This window comes from Coffea arabica, chromosome 6c (assembly GCF_036785885.1).
Source record: "Coffea arabica cultivar ET-39 chromosome 6c, Coffea Arabica ET-39 HiFi, whole genome shotgun sequence".
Classification (NCBI taxonomy): domain Eukaryota; kingdom Viridiplantae; phylum Streptophyta; class Magnoliopsida; order Gentianales; family Rubiaceae; genus Coffea; species Coffea arabica.
The window spans coordinates 878,788-900,314 of NC_092320.1; the positions used below are offsets into that span (position 1 = coordinate 878,788).

General features: G+C 42.7%; 2 protein-coding genes across 3 annotated transcripts; both read left to right on the forward strand.

Annotated features, from left to right (window-relative positions):
• The first annotated feature begins 5,164 nt into the window (after window positions 1–5,164).
• LOC140008084 (uncharacterized) lies at window positions 5,165–5,881 on the forward strand. Its single transcript, XM_072051679.1, has one exon. It carries the CDS (start codon window positions 5,165–5,167, stop codon window positions 5,879–5,881), a length of 717 nt encoding a protein of 238 aa, XP_071907780.1.
• An 8,510-nt stretch (window positions 5,882–14,391) lies between these two features.
• Window positions 14,392–19,924, forward strand: LOC113695554 (uncharacterized). 2 transcript variants are annotated; one of them, XM_027214685.2, is made up of 9 exons: window positions 14,392–14,914; window positions 15,264–15,315; window positions 15,434–15,494; window positions 15,664–15,709; window positions 15,836–15,934; window positions 16,747–16,815; window positions 16,920–17,214; window positions 17,674–17,798; window positions 18,047–19,924. In XM_027214685.2, the coding sequence occupies exons 1-9, from the start codon at window positions 14,744–14,746 to the stop codon at window positions 19,460–19,462; spliced, it is 2,334 nt and encodes a 777-aa protein (XP_027070486.2). In that variant the 5' UTR covers window positions 14,392–14,743; the 3' UTR covers window positions 19,463–19,924. The 2 variants fall into 2 exon arrangements, with proteins under 2 accessions (XP_027070486.2, XP_071907873.1); XM_072051772.1 differs by lacking the exon at window positions 16,747–16,815.
• The last annotated feature ends 1,603 nt before the right edge of the window (window positions 19,925–21,527 follow it).

Consider the following 21,527-nt stretch of genomic DNA (forward strand, 5'->3'; position numbering starts at 1 on the left):
TTCACAACTTTTTTGATACAGCTCTATCACTGATAGAGACATAAAGGAGCCTACTTATTTCTTCTACCATGATAGAGGCTGCTATCTCTTGCGCACAAAGACTTCAATTCAATAGATTATCAAAAGTAAGGAAGGCTTCCAAGATGGTTGAGTTCTTTGCCTTGTTCCATTTCCTTCTGTGGTGTCTCAATCAAGACTTCTCTTCTTAGGTCAAGTGTAGGGTCTTTGATTTTTAACGACTTGAAAAGTGAAGAGGTGGTTTCTGATTAGGTAGCCGATCTAACCTAATATGGTTCCTTCTTAAGTGAGGTGACTTTGCATGGTAGTTTTCTTGACCGAAGTAATAGACGGGGCTTTGTCCACTGAGATCACTCCGACGATCAAGTCAGTTTAGTGAGAGGAAATAATAAAAATAAAAGATTTGAGTATAACAGTACTTTTACTTGTTTTGGAGGAGGGAGATGGTATTTATAGGATACCAATTGGAGGGAAGGATTAGGAATTCAAGTTTCAGGGGCCCACAATCTGCATATACGGCTCTATCTTGACACGTAGCAGTGGTCTAGGCTCTCTGCCATACAGGCACGTGGTTTTTCGATAAAGTGCAATCATGTGCCTTCCTGGTAAAGCAACTTTTATTGTTAACCTGTCAATTGAAATGATGAGGGATGAATCAGCTTTGACAACACCTGCGAGGTAGCGAGATGAATGACGTCGTACAGGGGTTTCATGTTGAGTCAGGTACAAAATTAGAGGTGACCTCGGGCCGAGATGAGAAATATGACTGAGGGCTTGATCTTGTGATTCGGGGTAGATGGGACGAGGTGACCGTCCTCAGAAAGCAACTTCTAGAGGAATTTTTTACTCTGGCTTGGTCATTTTGCATATTTTTCCTTCAATTGATTGAGGTCATTCAGTTAAAAGTGCTATTACAAATGACCTCTGTCTGTAAAATAATTATATAGGTTAGGATGCAAAGTATCTCGCAAAGAAACAAAGACAAGTTACAAAAGACCCCACCATCTCTTGCTTCGGCTGCCATCCCCTGGAATTGGAGTCTGGGTCAGTGAAAAATGATTTGAATGCTTCCCCAGCTCACTGAAATTAGAGCTGCTACTTGACCACCTTTTTATCTGTTATACAGTTGCCAAAACATAAAGATGAGAATGATACCAACAATCGGAGCAGCAGCTGCCAAAAAGACCCATCTTCTTCTCATGTCCTCCCTAACAGAGCTTTATGAAACAAGATTTGACTTGAATTGTGACAGGTGCTCAAACTAAAAGTAATTTCTGTAGATAGTGGTGAGCAGGGTCGAATCCACAGGGACTGGGAGTAATTGTTTCTTTTCAAGTTCACAGTGACAAGGGGGTGTTTTTGTGCAGAAAGTGACAATCAAATAAATTCAAATAAAATCTAAGAAACTACTAAAAATTGAATAACAAATTACTAAAATCAAATGAATGATAATTAAGAATCTAGCCCAGGAATAACTTCAGCAATGGTTCACCTAATTGATCATCGATAAGCAAAGGCAATTCTAATTATTTACTAATAAATAGGTTATAACTACCAAACAAGCAATGGCAGTCAACCCCTCCTTATTGTGTCGGTGATCAAGGTACGCTCGTTAATCACTGCTCTAATTGAGAAATAATCCTAGGTACACCCGTAGAATTTAATTCCCCAACTGCCTTGCGTATTAGAGGAGCCCTATTCTAACCAAATAACGCACTACCAGGGTTATTTTAGATTAGCCCGCGTATCCCCCTGACACAAATCTAATCGAGCCAGTTGTCACTACTTTGAGGTAATTAAACAATTACGGATTTAATACCCCAATTGACAATAGATTACCCAATCAATTAATTATCTGGATCCAAGACAACCAATTAATAAAATAACCATAAGCATAGCAATCAAGAAATATGCGGATACCAATAAATAAAAGGAAAAGATTAAATTAAATCGATCTCACAATTTTCAGACGAACCAGAGCCTTCGTTGCTCTTTGACTAGAAAAAGAAAATTAGTTCATAATTGATGAACTAAATCCGCCAGAAATTGTAGCAAAAGCTGCGGCCATCAATTGGAAAATAGGCAAACTCAATTCGTTCAAAGGAATAAAGAAAAGCACAGCTACAGAAGGTAATTCAATGTCCTCTTAAATGTTCCTGCCATCCAAGGAGCAAAGAAGTACTAAAAGACAAAAACAAGAAAAGTCAAAGAAAGCAATTCCAAATTGCTCCTGACAAGCACCGCAGGAGTCTTCCTAAAAGCATTCCAAACCAAATATCAAAAGCTAAGCTATTGCTCCTATTCTAATGGCTACTGTGCGGCGTCCGCCGCCCAGCCGAGCGAGACCAAAGAAGACTTCGGCCTCCCCTTTTTAATGTTGTCTTCGGGCCAATTCCCAAGAAGGGTTGTGGTTTGATATTCCAAAAATGTCCCTAGATGCTTGCTACTTGAACTCTTTCTTGATAACTGTCAAATCGGCACTTATTATGGTATTTTCGTTCTACTCCCTGAAATATGTGCAAAATACTAAAAGTGAGTAGAATCTAACAATTAATCCAGATTGGGTCAGGTAATAGGAGAAATTAATAATAAAATAAATGATAAAATCGCAACCTATCAAATTGTTCCCCATTTTCTATCCCATTATGATCATAATCTACTTCAGCACCATCATCAATCTCGTCTGAAGAACTATTGTCATCAACATCTAGCTACAAGAATTCTTAAGATTCAATATAGTGCTAGCTGTCTGCTTTCTATCTTCATAATCCTTGTTGTCAGTTAAAAGCTCATATCAACAAAAAAGGGCATGAGTTTCGTGTATTTAGCCATGGCAAGATGCAGAAGGGGTGATAAAGTTGAAAATAAGGTAGCTGATTGACAACAGTGCCAACAGGCAGATTGCACGAGCCAAGACATCCAACTTCTCAAGACCTTCACCTATGATATGACCAAAAGAGGTAGATTACTCAAAACAGAAACTGCTGCTGGCGGTGCTCCATGAGGATGGCCAGTTCAGCTCGGGAGTCCCGGGGCCTTACCTTGGTCTGGCATATTAAACCCCCGCATCATTACGTCGGACACCTTGTGCCCATAGGCGACCGGGATGAAGTTCGACTTCTGTGGTCACCTCGGCCGAGGTACCATCCAAAGGTCTGACAATTAAAGAAGTGATGGGTGTGACTCCTGACACACTGGTCCTGACACGCTGGTCAAAATCAAAGTGATATGCCGTCTTAATTAGATTTCTAGAGAGTTGGATCCTACGGTCCTTCCCTACAAATTGTCCCCTATAAATACTAGGACCTTCCACTGGAAGAGAGGACGAATATCTGGTAACAGAATCCTACTGCCTTCACACAATTCCCTAATATTTCACCCCAAACTAACTTAATTTTCGGAGAAAAATCGGGGGACTTAGCCCCCCACCTCTGACCATCTGAGCAGGTGATCCTGGTGTCATTATCTTTTCAAGCAAGGGTGTACTCCAAATATCCCAAGCAGCTCATCTGTTTAAAAATTACCTCTTCAATTGGCGCCGTCTATGGGAATCAAAGACATCCAAGAATGAGACTCACGCGTTCTAGGAGCAGGAAAGTACTTACCATTGGAGCTGAACCAAGTAGTGCAACTCAACCAGGGGATATCCCTGAAGGACAAGAATCCCGGGATACTCAGCCCGCGAATGAAGAAGCCATTGCCCGGATGATCGAATTCGTGAGTGAGAACCCCAATATTTTTAAAGAGCTGGGGAGGTACTTTAAGGGATGAGATAAGCAAAAGGCCGAATCCTCTAAGAAAAAGTCAGATGAATCTCCCAAACCCCTATCTGATGAGGAATCCAAGAGGAGACCTTCTATTAGGAGCACTCCGAAGTGAGTATTCTCTAAGGCTACCTCTAGGATTGCCTCCATTTCCAAAGCATTCTCGCGGGGTCTCCTGAGAAAATGAGCCGAGGAAGAGCCTCGGCACCCTAGGAGGCCAGAAGTGGATTATATGAGGGTTTCGCCTTTTACAGATGACATCAATGATGAAAGGCTTCCTCCAAATTTTCAACTGCCTACTATACCGCCTTATGATGGCCGAGGTGACCCTGAAGACTACATTCATGCCTTTATCTCGGCTTTCCGACTATATTACATTCCCGATCCCGTTATCTGTCAGGTCTTTCCGGTATTTCTTCAAGGGACTGTTCGAAAATGGTTATGAGGATTAGAATCTGGAGCATATCCATCCTGGGAGAACTAGTAGAGAGATTTCTCCAGACCTACGACCAGGATCTCGGCTTATCTGCTGAACATACAGCAGAATCCGGGAGAGTCACTTCGATCTTACATACAAAGATTTCATGAGGAGAGCGTACAGAAACTTGATCCCAATGAGCAGATAACAATAGTTGCTTTTACCCACGGATTTGTTGCCGGGGTGTTCAATACCTGGACACACAAGAAGTATCATCGCACGCTCCAAGAGCTCTGGCTGAAGATCGAAAAAGGCATCCAAGCCGAGGACCTCAACCGTATAAAAAAGAGGTCCAAGCAGTTCGCTCGGAAATTGACCCCCGAAGGAAGAAGAAAACCAATCGAAATGAGGCTGGTACTGCTAGTGGCTTCCAAAGCCCTGACCGGGATCGCAAAAGTGTGTTCGACATGATAGCCAAGGGAAAGACACCTATCCCCGATTCTGAACTAACTCTTTTGAACACCAGCCGATCTCAAGTACTCTTCGTAATGGAACAGAACAATCTCGGACGTGCCCTTTCAAAGATGTACAGAAACAGAGAGAAGAGAAACTCCAATCTCTATTGTCTGTACCACCGGGACATCAGGCACGAACGAAAGACTGCAATGACCTCAAAAGAGAGATAGCGCACCTCATTAAATAGGGGCACTTAAAGCATTTCATCCGTCGAGATGGAAGTCATCAACGGAGCAACCCCCGTCCCGATAACCAATGTGACAAATATCGAGATGACCAGCGGGAATCGAGGAGTAGCTGCCGACCCCCAGATGATCCCAGGGAAACAGGAAGACCTCCCTGAGATGGGTCCTCAGGCCAAGGACTAGGTTATGGACCCAACATTGTCGGGGTCAACAAAACCATTGTTGGAGGTCTGATGAGAGGTGACAGCCAAAATTCTCAGAAGATGACCTACAAGCAAGCCAACAACTATATCGTCAAGAAAGTCTACGTTGACCCAATGAGTTCGGTGGACGTTATGTATCTCAAAAATTTTGAGAGCCTAAAATTGATCAAGGGGCAATTGACCCCCATTAGAACCCCCTTGGTCGGGTTCGGGGGACATGTCGTGCACCCGGAAGGGATGATCACGCTGATGATGACCGTAAGACGTCATCCCCGCTGCCGTACCGTCCCTGTCAACTTTGTCGTAGTTAAAGCCGACTTTCCTTATAACATGTTAATGAACCGACCAACGCTTAATGCTCTACGTGCAATAAATTTTATGTATTATTTGAGTTTCAAATTTTTCACCCTGACTGGGATAGCCGAGGTGGGTAACGATGTTTGTGCTGCGCGAGAATGCTACCTCCCCACACTTCAAACCGCATCTGCTTCAACTTCTGGACAGAGCTCCGAGAGAAGGTCAAATATCCTTTCAATCGATTGCATCGACCCTCGACAAACCGAAAAGTCGAAGAGGCTAGAGATCGGAGATGAGGTGGAGGATATTCTTCTGGATCTTAGAAGACAAATGGTGGATCTACTGCGGGGGTATCGGGACGTTTTCGCTTGGGCTGCCGATGAGGTCCAAGGCGTGCCGCATCACCTCATGATGCATGAGCTGAATGTCGATCTTCAAGCACATCCCGTCAAACAGAAGAAAAGACACTTCAATCCATAGTGCAGTAAAGCAGTAGGTGAGGAAGTGGACAAACTCCTGCCCGTGAAGATAATCAGAGAGGTGCGGTACCCGGTCTGGTTATCCAACCCAGTCATGGTAAAAAAAGACCTAGGGGTATGGAGAATGTGCATCGACTTCACCGACTTGAACAAGGCTTGCCCTAAGTACTGCTACCCATTGCTAAGAGTCGACGCCCTAGTAGATTCGGCGGTGGGTTACGAAGTTTTCTGTCTTCTCGATGCCTTCAAAGGGTATCATCAAATCGGGATGAGCGAGGATGATCAGGAAAAGACGGCCTTCTACACAGATCAATGTGTGTACTGCTACACTAACATGCCCTTCGGGTTGAAAAACGCCGAAACCAAGTATCAGCGCCTGGTCAACCGGACTTTTAAATCCCAAATAAGCCGAAATATCGAGACATACGTAGACGACATCCTTTTCAAGAATAAGAAGACATCAACTTTCCTATCCAACCTGAAAGAGGTTCTCGGAGTCCCCCGCGATACTCGAATGATGTTGAACCCCAAGAAATATGTCTTTGGGATTATTTCAAAAAAAATTCTTGAGGTATCTCGTATCGCAGCGGGGTATCGAAACAAATCCTGATAAGATAAAAGCAATTCAGGAGATGTCTTCACCTCAGTACACTCGAGACGTGCAAAGGCTGACAAGACGATTAGCCGCCCTTAACCAATTCTTATCGCAGTCCGCTTCTAAAGACGGACCAGTTTTTCTAGACGAAGGAGTGCCAGCAGGCCTTCAAGCAAATAAAAAAGTATCTCCATCACCTCCCAACATCCACCTCACCTCGGCCGGGAGACAAGTTTTACTTGTACCTGTCTGCCGTAGATGAGGTGGTATGCGCTGTGCTGATACAGGAGCAAAGTGTTCAAATGCCGGTATATTATGTCAGCCAGGTCCTTCAAGGGTCCGAGACCAGATATACTCAAGCGAAAAAATTTGTCCTCGTCTTGATTCATATAGCTCGTCCTGGCTCACCACATCTGCTTAAGGATGGATCAGCCTCTCAGGCAAGTTTTGTCGCGCTCCGAAACTTTAAGTTGTCTTATTATATGGGCCATTGAGTTGGGAGAATACGATCTATCCTATGAGTCCTGGATGGCCATTAAAGTTCAAACCCTTATGGACTTCCTGGCCGAGCTCACTTTCAGCGAGGTGAAAAGACTCACCTGGACATCAGCCAAGCCTCAGCGCGTGGATGGCTTGTCCAACAACGAGGTCAGTAGAGCAGCTTTGCTCCTCAAAAATTCACAAGGGGAGCTGTGTTCGTACGCCTTACGATTTGATTTCACGGCCTCTAATAACGAATCCGAATATGAAGCAGTCATTGCCAGCCTACAATTATCTCTTAGGCTTGGCGCTCGGCAAATCTTAATTAACAGTGATTCCCAACTCATGATGTGTCAGATACTTTGTGAGTACGAGACCAGAGAAGATGTCATGCAACGTTACCTCTCCAAAGTCCACCAATTAATTGCGCACTTTGAGTTCTTCGAAATCCAAAGGATATATTGATCACAAAATAAACAGGCTGACGCCTTATCTCAGCTCGCCTCCACCTCTTTCTCCAACTTGAATAAAATGATTCTCGTTGAAGTTTTGGCTAAACTTGGCTTTGCGGAAGAAACTGTGTATCCCGTTTATCCAGGGGACACTTGGATGGGCCTGCTGATTCGATTCTTTAGTCAGGAAAAGCTTTCGAAAGACCGAGCCGAGGTCAGAAAACTTCATCACAAATCAGCTTGGTATGCTCTCCGGCAAAATCTCTTGTACAAAAGGTCGTATCTCGGCCCATGGCTACGGTGTATCACGCTAGAGGAGAGGAAAAGAATTCTCCAAGACATACACGAGAGGCTCTGTGGTGCCCACATTGGCTATCGAATGTTGGTAAAAAAAACCCTATTGCTAGGGTACTTCTAGACTACCATTGGGCGGAATACCCAGTTCCTAGTGTTTAGCTACCCTTTCTGCTAGCATCACGCCCCTGAACATCACCAATCAACCAACCTCATGATCCCCATCAGTTCGCCATGGCCATTGGAACAATGAAAAATTGACTTAATTGGTCCATTCCCTAGATCTCCCGACAATTATACCTACCCGATAGTGGCGGTGAATTATTTCACCAAATGGGTCGAAACTGAGCCCTTGAGAAGCATAACTAGTTCAGCAGTCCAAAAATTCTTCGAAAAAAGTGTGGTCTGCCACTTCGGATTACCGCGAGTAGTCATCTCGGATAATGGAAAGCAATTCACAGATAACCCCTTCAAAGGATGGTGCGAGAATCTCGGGATCAAGCAACACTTCACCTCGGTGAGACATCCCCAGGTCAATGGACAAGCCGAAAATTTCAATCGCACACTCCTCCATGGCCTCAAAACTAGGCTGCATTAGGCTGAATCGTCCTGAGTGGATGAACTCCCTAGTATGTTGTGGTCGTGTCGGACCACCCCAAAGTCCGAAACTCAAAAGACCCCGCTCTCCTTAACCTACGTGTCTGAAACGGTGGTCCCAGTCGAGTTCATCACCCCGAGTCCGTGCATGGCGGCTTTTGCTGTCGAGGCCGATGAAGAAGAAAGACGGGTGGACCTTGACCTTGTCGAGGAGAAGCGCGACCCCGCGGCAGCTAAAATCGCACTATATAAAAATATTCTAACTAACTACTATAAGCTCGGGTCAGACACTTACGATTTAGTTCGGGAGATCTCGTGCTCCGAAAAAATTCGGTTAGTCGAGCTAAAATTCAGGGCAAACTAACCCCCAGATGGGAGGGATCCTATCGTGTTATTGAGTCTAACCAAAATGAATATTGTAAATTAAACTTATCGAGATGGTTCTCAAGTACCCCGAACTTGGCACGCTGAGAATATTAAATTATACCATCCATGAAGGGTATGTATATATTTAACATGTTCTGGCATTTTACTGGAATTATTTCTTCCTTAGTCGTATTGTGCCCCAAGCAGAACATAAGGGAACAAGGCAAGTATAGAAGAAGAATATACCGAGCTGCCAAATGTAAAAAAGAAAAAAGAAGTCAATAATATTAAAGGACAGGAAAAAAGTGATTATAAAAAATCGAGATCCGGGGTGCTTCTAAGTATCCACTATCTCAGTGCCTTGTTACAAAAATGATACCACCGACCTCATCACCACCTTGGTCACCACCGACCTCATCACCATCAAGTTCATCCCTTTCCAGGTCAAATTCAGAAAGTCATCGATTGAACTCTGCCCGGACCTCAGTCAGGTCCTTCCCGGCCTAAATGCCCACTACCATACGGTCGCATAACTCCTTAGCATCTTCGTTGAAGTTGGGCTTTGGAGGGACTTCAGTTGCTCGGAAAATAAGAAAAGAGATGCATCGTGGACGGCTGAGGTGTACCCAAATATGAAACTCGACAGTGTTAACTCACCGAAATCATGAGTGAAAGCCTCAAATTTTTGAAAAGCTTCTACAGTCGAGGCGCCTGCCCTTTCTATGGCCTCCCGAGCTGATTGCTTTCTTGAACCCTCCTGTCTTTTTCCTCGTCCAGGGTCTGTTCTCAAGGAGTTGGTTGTGGCCTCGGATTACTCCAGGTCGGCTACCGCTCTATTGCATTCTTGCTGGGTTGCCTCTAGCTTTTTTTCCAACTTGGAAATTTTCTTGTGGAGTTTGGAGGATGGCTGATAGATTTTAATGAGTTTGGTGTAGCATTGGGTCATCTCGGCTAAGAAAGTCGTGGTGGAGATATAGGAAATCGAGGTGCTTTGCATCAGCTCAGCAGGAGTGAGTTTTCTAGCATAAGTGTTGTCCCTTGGCAGAATTGACCATACCAGAAGCTCTTGAGCGATACGGGGGTTTTTGCAGCGGTCGTTCACATTGATATCCCACTCCGGACACCAATGCGCGTTGAAGTGCCTTTTATCCTCCCCGACTTTTTGAGCAGGCACATGGTGGAGGTTGAATAGTGACAATCCCGTGACAGGAATCTCGAGAAAAGTCGTCATACCTCAGCTTGGGGGGAGATGCTATTGTTACGCCTCGAACGGGCACCCCCTCTGGAGTGGCCGAGATTTGGGAATAGTCTCCCATAATTGTTGCGGTGGCAGCGGTATTTTTTTTCTTCGACCGGGTGATGGCTCGACGGTGTCTTTGCGTTTCGTTGGCCTCTTGGCTACCTCAGCGGTACCTGAAGTGATTATATCGAAAACTCTCACTATTGCAAAGCACAAAAGTTTTTGAAGCACAAAGTTAGGAATGAAAGAGTACAAGGTTTTTGAAGCCTAGTAGAAAAAAAAGAGAATTGCCTGGATTGATCAGAGTTCGGCTGATCCCGCCGTTAACAAGGTCTGTTTCAGGAAAGGCCCAACAGTTCATCTTGAGACCCAACCCCAGGAGCTTCCGGAAGTTCTCTTCCTTTAAGTTGCCTGAAGAGGTATCTTTTGCCGGGGTGGGAGACCTCCACCAGAACCCCCTTGGAAAGTCATCGGCCGGGACGAAAACGAAATTGTATCTGCCACTAACTTCTAAACTTTGTTTTCGAAATAGAACCATCCCTTCTCACTCCCACTGTTTTTTATTATGTAATAGCGGCGGAAGAGGTTGACGGTGAGGGTTATTTTCTGGTGTCGGCATAGCATCTGAAAATCGACCAGGACTCGGACTGCATTGGGGGTGAGTTGAGTGATCCTTAAACCCCAATACCTCAAACAATCTCGGAGGAACCTGGTAGTCGACATCCTGAGCTCGGCCTCTAGCTGATCAGCATAGATAACCATTTTACTCCTTGGCGGGAGTTTGGCCGATTGGTTCGGCCGAAATGGGTAAATACTGTAATTTCTCCGCCAAGGATACTTACGAATCAGCTCGGCTACTAGAGTTTGGCACATGGGGACCTGGTCGTAGTCAATAGACGATAGGTCTGGAGGGGTGGTCGGCTCTTGCACGCTTTCATCTCTTGGTATTTCGTTGCCGAGATCATCGTTATAGATTACCTCGGCCTCATCTTCACTCTGCGCTGGGGACATCTCGGCTTGATTAGACGCTTCAGCAGTCTTTCCCTTGGGCTCGGGGATAGTTCTCTCCTCGAAGGGATCGGGCCTCTCTGTTTCGGTGTAGTGTGGTCTCACCGTCTCCTTGTGTGTGCGAGCTGTTCTAGTCATAAGTAAAGGAGACGAAGTGATAAACTTACTCTTGAAGGAATGTCGAGGTGAAAATTCAGAGAAGATTTGCTCTGAGGTGATTAAAAACTTTTGTGATAAAAACTGAAAGGGACCTCCTTATTTGTAGGCAAGCAATAAGAAATTGAATGGACGGTACTCTTGAGATTCTTGAGAGAGCACTCTCTCTCCTCATTAATAAAAAAGCTGTTCACCTCACCAGTAATTTCACGTATATCCATGAAATTGTCATTAAAGCTGCTGACCATCACATCCTCTTCCTTCCAGTCCCATCTACGCGTACATGACGTGTTATTGCTATGATTCACACTACGGAACCACTTGAAAGCCTCGGGAAGTGGCGAGCAAATTCCCTCTTCCCGAAACTTTAGGGGTTTAGTGAGGATGGCCAGTTCGACTCAGGAGTCCCGGGGCCTTACTTTGGTTCGACATGTTAAACCCCCGTGTCATTATGTCGGACACCTTGTGCCCATAGGCGACCGGGATGAAGTTCGACTTCTGTGGTCATCTCGGCCGAGCCATGACTCACGTCGCCGAGATACCACCCAAGGTCTGACAATCGAAAAGATGATGGGTGTGACTCCTAACACACTGGTCCTGACGCGCTGGTCCTGACATGCTGGTCAAAATCAGAGTGATATGCTGTCTTGATTAGATTTCTAGAGAGTTGGATCCACGGTCCTTCCCTCCAAATTGTCCCCTATAAATACTAGGACCTTTCACTGGAAGAGGGGACGAATCTCTGGTAACAGAATCCTACTCTCTCCACACAATTTCCTAATATCTTACCCCGAATTAACTTAATCTTTAGAAAAAAATCGGGGGACTTAGCCCCCACCTCTGACTATCTGAGCAGGTGATCCTGGTGTCATTATCTCTTCAAGCAAAGGTGTAGTCCAGATATCCGAGGCAACTCATCTGTCCAAAAATCACTTATTCACTCCACTTCTAGAACTCTCACTTTCTGCAAGATGCTCGAGCAGTTCTTTGAATCCTCTGCCAGGCAGATAGTCTCGAGGATTCCCAAGATAACTCTGTCCTACATATAGGTTCCTCCAAATTAGGGAACATATGGGTGTAGCGTCCCCTTGTCCTTTCCTGAATTCTCAAAAGAATTATGCCCTCGAACTGTGGCAAAAGGGCTTGTTGAATATCACCGGCCATAGTACAGGCTAACTGGTCTACGTGGCTAAACTCCAAACACCACAGAAACAATCATGTTGCATTTGTCTCCCCTGAGTTAATATATTCGTCTTCAGCATCATCTGAGTTCCAATAGTAGAGACCAACATGATGCATAGGATGAATATCAGTATCAGCATCTTGGTTACTTACTCGATCTGGATAGTGATAAATTTCATTTTCCAAGAAAGTATGTTCATCCACAGAAACACCAGATTCGCCTCCAAAAGAAACCATATCACTTTCACCGAGGAAAAACCTGGAGCCACTGAAACTTTCATTTGATTCGCTCTCTCCAAACAGAGACTCGAAACCATCACTTTTAGTATCAGAAAAGTACTCCTCTCCACCTTTTGGAACTATTCGCGAACTTCTAAGTCGGACAAACGTGGTAGCAGTTTCATCATCTATGGATATATTGTCGTGTTCTAAACCAATAGCCTGAATAATTGCTTGGGAAAACTGCTCGAAAAAGACTCTCATTCGGTTCAGAACTTCTATACCTTCTTTTTAGCAACCCAGGTGCTCTTATTCTGAAATGATCTTGGATGGGCGTCCTATGATCCTCCCAAAACAAAAACTTGCAATCACTGCAAATACTACTAGCTTCCAAATCACCAACGTCATTGTCACATGGCATAGAGCATAAGGAACAAGATGGTTAGAATGATTAGAAGGCAAGTCGTCATTCATTTGAGCAAAACACGGAGGACTGGGACAACTCCAGTAAAATGCTCTATAAGCTATCATCCATTTTGGGTTGGCCAAAAAAAAAAGAAGTGATAAGGCCAACAACAAAAGTAGATCGTACAAACACTAAAAGCCAGGTCTTCGGAGGAACATCAATGGAATTATGTATATTTTGCACAGCACGGCACGTAACTTTGTTTTCACAAGACGTAACTTTATTTACACAACGTGTAACTTTAGAATAAATTTTTGTGAGTCCTACACATATTAAAAATGAGGTACAAGAAGTAATCTGGATCACACAAATTTTTGGGGTCAAATCTTGGTCATGAACAGTTCAGGGACGGTCCACCTGATGACCGTCCCTGCCCCTGCCCCGTATCCAACATCAATTGATGAAAGTATATGACACTCCAGAGTTGCCAGAACTGATACCATCATTTGAGATTGAGGTGAACCATGCAAGTAGACTAATCTCATCTATCATCTTCTTTCTTTCTTTATACTAAGAGGGAATCAAAATAGAGTATTTAGTAGTATTTCTATGGAGGAAGTCGGAATGAGGACAGAGATATTTGCACTGCAGGCAGCAGCACCCAGTAGTCCCCTTGGACTCTCTCTCCAATGGCAATGGGTTTTTATCAAAATTCCTCATTCTGAAAAATGATACAATGGAATCAAAGAACTTATCAATTTATTGTTTCTTTTCTCTTAAATCCCATCTTCTTCAATTATCTTAACCAACAACAAACTTCAGCGACGGTTTCTCTACCATTGTCAAACTCTTAGACAATCAAATCAACAATTTTGGTATGGCCAAACTTTAATTCCTTGTATAATTGATCCGCATCTATTTTGGTGCTGGGTCTCTTTATTGGTTTTCGTGTAGTATATTTTTCCCCTGCTTTTAAGATCCCGAAATGGAATAAAAGTGCCCAATTTATCTGGTATTGCTAAAATTTGGGGCTTCCAAAGCGACAGATCCATACGTTCCGATAGATAACAACCAAACAATAGGTATGAGTTTTGAGACCTTGGAAACCCATAGAAGAGAAGGGATTGCATACATTCATCAATTTTAATTCATGCATTTAAAAGATAAATTTTATTACCTTACATCGTCAACATATCTTTTGAACTATTTTTCTATCTCATATAAATTACATAGAAAAAAAATATTACAGTATTTTTTTTCAAAAAACTATTCCAAATAATCTACCATCCAAACACACTACTATCTATTTATTATTATTATTATTATCTTACCCTAATCACTTGAATGATTCAGGAGTCAGGGCAATCAAATCTTAAATTTTTTTTCCTTTAAAAAAAAAAATGCATATCACGTGCATCTATACATATACCATACCCCATTCAATTCAATAGATGAATTTGCTGTGGACAGCTCTACTGATAATCTCCAAAGAATAATAATAATAATAATATTACCCGCTTCGACAGCTTTAATATTATTGTAATCATCTAACTATATATTGGATAACCAACGGACAAACTAAGAATCAAATGAGTAATTAATTGTCAGCGGTTTCTTCTGGAATACTACTACTACTACTAGCTGTAAGGAAAATGGATCGAGGAGGAGTATTCTTTTGCGGATGAAGGTGGGAGATTATATTGAGCATCAACAAATCATCTATGCGGAGTCAGTTGCACCGTACGTACCTCTTCATTCCTTCAGATTCAATACTACTGCTGACGAATACATCGGCGCTGCATGCATGTTCTATTGCAGAAGCAAGCGGGTAAAAATAAAACCCAATCCAATCTCCGTCAACATCATCCATGCGGCAACGCGGCGGAGATTATCCTAGTAGTACTGCTTCCAGGAAGAAGACGACGAGGAAGAGCGTCCTTGCGGCCTCCTGTGCTCATGATGATGATTCTCGAGACCCCGCACCACCGCCACTCTCTCTCCCCATCCATTCTGATCAATCACCACTCCCCAACCTGCAGGTCTAAATCAAATCACGATGTCCTCCCTTTACTTTCTCCCTCCCTTCCCTTCCCTTCCCTTCCCTTCCCTAGGGATAATCCCTGTATATAATTATACTATACATACATATGTTATCATTATGTTGGTTGTATACAAGTAGTAACTACTATTCAACTTCAATCTCTGTCTCTGTCTGTTCCCCGTCAATATTCATATCCTGACTGACTCTGTATATATAAAATACTTCCTTTTCTTGCACTTTTTTTTCCTTTGAAAAAAAAAAAAAAAGGAAAATCCCTGTTATATATACTGTAATCAGATCGTTAGAGTTACAATGAATAAAATAAATACATAAAGAACTGTGTGCAGGCTGGTCACAGCCCTCCTCCTCCTCAGCGAGATGATTCAAGCAACTGCGGCGGTGGGTATTAATTGCTCCCTCCTCCTCTTCCTCCTCCTTTTTAAAAAACTAATCAATATGTGAGTGACTGACCCAACCAAACGCTCATATCTTGAATATTATGCTCAATGGTTGCCAGGCAAACCGTCAATTATGCCACAAAAACATATGCTCCAGCGGGTCATTGACATCCTACAAAGGTGACTTCACTCACTCACTGCTCTCTTCTCTCCAAAACGTACCTACAATCTTTCTTCGCCCCTTGTACCTATTTTCTCACACACTTAGAACAGCAGCGTGTACGCTTGCCAATTTTCTTCCCCGGGATGCCAAATTCTTAACGAATTACTCTTTCACCCTGTTGTTTAGGAGAGACACCTATGAAATATTTGCTGAACCAGTTGACCCAAATGAGGTTTGTGCTCTTCTCACCATTTTCTTCATCTATTACTCCATATTCATTTTCATCGACCAGCGAACCTAAAATTAAAAAAAAAAAAAAAAAAATGGGGTTACAAGGTTCTTTGCATTTGATACTTAGGTTGAGGATTACTATCGAATTATCAAAGAGCCCATGGATTTCGGTACCATGAGGGCTAAACTTCACGAAGGAATGTACGACAGTCTTGAGCAATTCCAGGTTTGCATCTTCCCCAAATTCACTATGATTGCTTACCGTTTCCATATGTAAAGGTCAGAACCAAATCATGGACAATTGCTACTTCTATTCGTTACTCTCCAGCCAGTGGTGAGTCTCTTAAAACGCAGTACTCATTCGTACTGGATCCTTTTTAGTGACCGAGGAGTGGGGTTAATTTGTAGCTAGGCAGAGCTGGTGCCTTAATTACGTCTATTCATCAGAATAAAACTCCTACAGTACAATCTAATTCTAGGTTTGGTACTTAAATATTGACTGAAGAAGCTTTTCCAGTTTCATTTTATAAGGGTTTCATGATCGATATATACAACAGCTAACAATTCTAGATAGCCAAAGGAATCCATACTGCTCTGGATCCAACTCCAGATTAGATAGCCGAATGTTAAAAGGACTAAGAAACTCTCTAATCACTGCACACACAACTTAAGACTCCAAAATGCTCCACTCGGTCACCGGCCTCGTGGCTAGATCAACAGCGAAGGATCTAATGACTTCCCAAGTTGAAGAAGGATCTAATTACTTCCCAATTTGAAACTTCCAACATCTCTAAGTTTTATTCCATTTATTTGGCACTGCTTCTGAGAGTTTCTGCACCACTATTTCACATCACCATATGGAGAACGAACCCTCGGACAGAGAACGCCGAAACCAGAAGAGCACATCACTTCATAATTGTAAATTGCCTTTCTTTGCAGATGAAGTCAAACTTCAAATTTGTTTGCATTACCTATGAAACATTTGCAGCATTGCCTGACTGCTAATCTTTGATATCTCCATGTGCATATTACATGCAGCACGACGTATTTCTTATAACAAGAAACGCAATGCATTTTAATTCCTCGGCTACTATTTATTTCAAACAGGTATTCAGTTGATTCCTGGCATAAACTTTACACAGCATCTCCATTTTGAAAACCTTCTGTCCTACCCCTGAAGGTCACTAACAGTGAGCTTTAATCACATACAGGCTCGTGCTATACATGAATTGGCTGTGAGGGTTTTTCATGTTTTGGGGACTGATCCTGAAAACTTTGAAGTGGAATTTTCGGGGACAAGACGAAGATCTACAAGGAGAGCACACAATGAAGCCAACAGACTTACCAAACATGTCAAGGCCAGTAGTGTAGCAGCTAATTTTTATTCAAAGGGCACACTGAGTTCGCTTGATACATCAGTAGTTGGGAAAGCCAATAGGAGAAAACCCTTGGTAGCTAGTAGCACGGCTTTCCATACCAACAAAAACAGCTGCGGTCTATTTTCTGGTGAGCCAATTTATCTTGCTAAAGACGATGCAAGTTTGACGTTATTTTTCCATTTTCTCCAACCTATCATGAAAGCTTAGTGCTTTAGTAACTCCTAAGAAGGATTTTGAATTGCTTTCTAAATTAATTCTGGCTGAGTGAAGTCAACCCACAATGATAAACATCAGACTGGATTACCACTGTTGCGTCTTTTTTGGCATTGTCATACCAAATTGAGGGATAATTTATATATGAGAAAGTCTGGACTATCGGGTTTTGGCCCTGTGTTATAGGGAATCATCTTTGCATTGCACATAATCATTTTTCAGAGTAGCCTATTTGATCCAACAGCAAGAGCAAGTTATTATCTCACAGAGATAGGTCCCCGTTCTTATTTGGAATGTAACTGGATCCAATTGCCTAAAATTTAAGCTTTAGAGTGACATTTGCTGATTAATTGCCCCTGATTCTTCCTTGCAGGAGCAACAGTTGGTCGAAGGTCAAATTATGTTGAAACAGATCGCCGTTCCATGTATATACCTCAGAGTCAGAGTGACAAAAATATATTTGGCTCAAATTGCTTCCCCGCCAAGCCACTTGTTCTTGTATGTTATCTGTCTGTTTGTAATGTATACACCTGATGTGCGCACTGTTGTCCAAAATTGGTGATTTTTCATACATTAGGGTAATGATCGAGTGGCTGTATCCAACTTTTTGTGCCTTTATCGCTAACAAGTGAGATGCAGAGAGATTTTATTAAGCTGAACAGCACTTGAGGATCATGCTTCGTGTTTGGGCAATTTGTTAACCGTTGATACTGCTGATAATCTTATTTTATCTTTGTTTTTGGCAGACAAGTCACCAGGGTACTAATTACAGAGAGAGTTTGTTGTTGTTTGTGAAAGATCTGGGACCAATTGCACATATGTTCGCCGCCCAGAAGACACGAGGACTGCATGAAAGTAGTTCTACTTGTCAAACGGTAGGTTCAACAGGTTGGGGGATTCAGGCTACAGATCAACGTCAAACACCTGCTGCATGTGGCTTCGGCCTAAGAGAACCCCACCATTGGAATTCTGTCTGCACCAGTGCATCTCACAGATTCTCAGGCTTACTTCATGGATGCTGCTGCTCTGCACTTGAGACGACGGCTGACATAATAATTGATCGTGGTAGTGGTGAGGGGGGAGAAGAGAACGTTGGTAAGAGAAGAAAGAGTTGTACTGAGGATGCTTCGATATCTGATAATGGTGCAGAAACTGCAGGCAATACTGGGGAAGCAAATGTTGTTAGTGCAAGTGGCAGAGGGAAAGTCACACGAGATGGCAAAAGCAGTACTACCGAGTCTTGGTTGGGTTCATGCTCTTGTGATGTTAGTGTTGGTGGCATCGGTGCAGGGAATTTGAATAATTCATGGATAGTCAGCAACAAGAACAAAAGTGGCAAGGCTGGTATGGTGACTACTAGTGCTGATACGGCAGGAGGCGGCAAGTTGGATGAAAGTGTACACCTGCCGGTTGTCTTAGCTTTGGAGCATTCTCATGGAAATGTAACTTCTGAATTGAAGTCGAGAAACAGGAAAAGCTGCACAGCTGCAGCAGAAGACTGGGGCTCACAATCACAAAGCAAATCATCTTCAAACCATGTGAACATTACGTGGGGAAGATGCCACGAGGCCACGGGTGGTTTGGCTACGTCAATGAAGGTATTGCAACCCCTGGATTCGAGCAAGAAGAAGAAGAATACTACTACGATGGAGGGACCCCCTGCCTCCTTGTCTGATCAACCATTCACGTTCAATATGTGCTTTTTGAAGGCTCAGCTCAATCAAATGAAGCTTCCCGAGGCAGCGGAAAGGAACAAGCAAGACGGGCAGAGGCATGATGATGATGGTGAGCTACAGTTGATAAAAAGCCCAAATTGGGACAGGGATGATGCCGAGACCCGTCACAAGAGGGCTTCAGCTTCATATTTCCACGTCCAAGGCCAGAAAAGAACTAGGCTTTATAATGCTACTGCTACAGCTAATACGGCCTTGCTAGCATTAAAATCTACTAGTGGTAGTCGTCCGCTATCATCATTGGAACCAAGAATCACTACTAATAGTTATGCCTCTAAGCCCGTCCATGCAGTTACCCTACCTACTAATAACAACGACACCACCAGCAGCAGCAATACAAACACTGAGTCGTCATTTTCATCATGGCCTTGGGGGAGTGGATGCTATGGACACGGAGCCGGCTCTCATGTTGAGCAGAATTGGAGTTGAAAAACACCAGCACCATCACCTATTTTTCTTTCTCACCGGTCACGATCCCCTCCTTCACCTGGTCCACTATCACTCCCCTCCCATCGCCCACCCCCATCCCCAGCAACCTTCCACTTCCTCTCCGCTTTCCTTCGCCCCTTCCTCCTCCTTCTTTGTCTTCTTGGGACTTGAACTGGTTTAGACGGTGTGGGTGCAAGGGGCGAGAGGGACAGGAATTCTTCATGCAGAGGCAATTAGAAACCAAAGAAGCAGGAGACTCGAGCAAACTAGCAATTGGGACTGGTATGGGTAGGAATGGCAACGTCCCCCGCCCCGCTGCCCACTAGTACCCGCCGCCTCTGCACCCCTCCCCTCTCCTCCTCTCCTTGCCCCGCCCGTTTCGCCCGCGGGGTTAAATGAAAAATTATCCTATAATTGCATTGTAACTAAATTTTAATAAAAAATTAAATACTTGAATATCAACACGCTACGAAATCATCGTGTTTGGCACTTGAGTTTTTTATCAAGTTTGTTTGCTACAAATTTTTTAAAAATTTTAATTATAATAATTTCAAAAAAATTTTTAAAATTTTTAAATTATACACTTCAAAATATTTAAAAATTTACATATTTGAAAAAAAATTTAAAAATTTCTACAGTAAACTACAGTAAAATTTTACATAAATATTTAAAAAACTCACTGGCGAAATGGGTATCTACTATAATTTCATAATTGAAATCTATAAAAATAATCAAATAAAAATTATTTGAATACAACTGCACGTGATGAGATAAATACAATTAAAGTAATAAAGTTTTACTTTTGAAACAAATACAATCACCAAATTATTATTTTATTTTTTTTAAAAAAAGTATTAGTGTATTAAGTATAATTAGAAATTTAATATAAATACATTAATAAATTTAACATAACTAATTAATAGTTTTTATTAGTAAACATATATAATTATTAATATAATTGATAATATTAATTATATTATATATACTAATATACATTGTATATAGTACTTATAAATAATAATAATACTATTATTATAAATTTATAATTAATTAAGTTAAACATTATATATACTTTTTTTTAACGGATAAGTATACCCGTCCCATTTTTTAACGGGTGAGAAAAATTTCCCCCACCCAGGCCCAGCCGCACCCTTTACCTGCACCTGCAGGTACTCACCCATTTGCCATTCATAAGTACCGGAACTATTGGTGGCCACCGCCTAACTTGGTGGGATGAGAGGTAAGGGTTCAAATCTTACCTCCCACCAAAATGACACATTTAGGTGATTTGCTTCAAAAAATTCAGATGAGTGTGTTGTGTACCCGTTTGATCCGATAATGGTTTAATCCCCTCCGAATTATTCCTGAACCTCCTAAGGTCCGTCCCCTCTCTTTAGTGTAGAATAGATTAGGTTATGGAATTGTTACAAGAAGAGACAGGCCTTCTTCAACAGCTCCCAGCAACTCAAAAGGCCGGTCAGGAAGAATTCGCACTCCTACTTCCTCTGTGACTAGATGTCGGTCATGGAGGGGAGGAGAGGATATGACGAAGGGGGGAAAGAGGAAGGAGAAGGAGGAAGATGTGTCGGAAATAGGGGTGATGTGCAGTGCAGCAGGGTGGCAGGGATGAGGAAAAGTGGAGGAGGGGTAGTGGAGACAGAGAGGGGAGGGTGGTGTAGACTGTAGATGGATGAGGGAGAGGAGAAGGAAGGTACAATTTGCGACAAAAAAAGTTTGTGTTAACTCATTGTTCAGCTGACTATTATTTGTTGGTTGCCAAAGAATTAATTTAATAAAGAGTAAATTTCAAATTTAATTACGGAGTTTTGCATAAACGCTGACAGCGAGTGAATAAAAGGGAAAAATAATTTCGTTGTTGGTTAAGTACGCGCGCCGTGGCAGGACAAAGCAAAATCCATACAAAGTAACTAACTAACTATAACGAACCATATCCATGCCCAAATCGAACACAGTAGATGCATCATCAAAATACATTTCCAATCTCTCTCTTCTTCTTCTTCTTCTTCTTCTTCTTCTTCTCTCTCTAGTCCGTCTTTCTGACGAC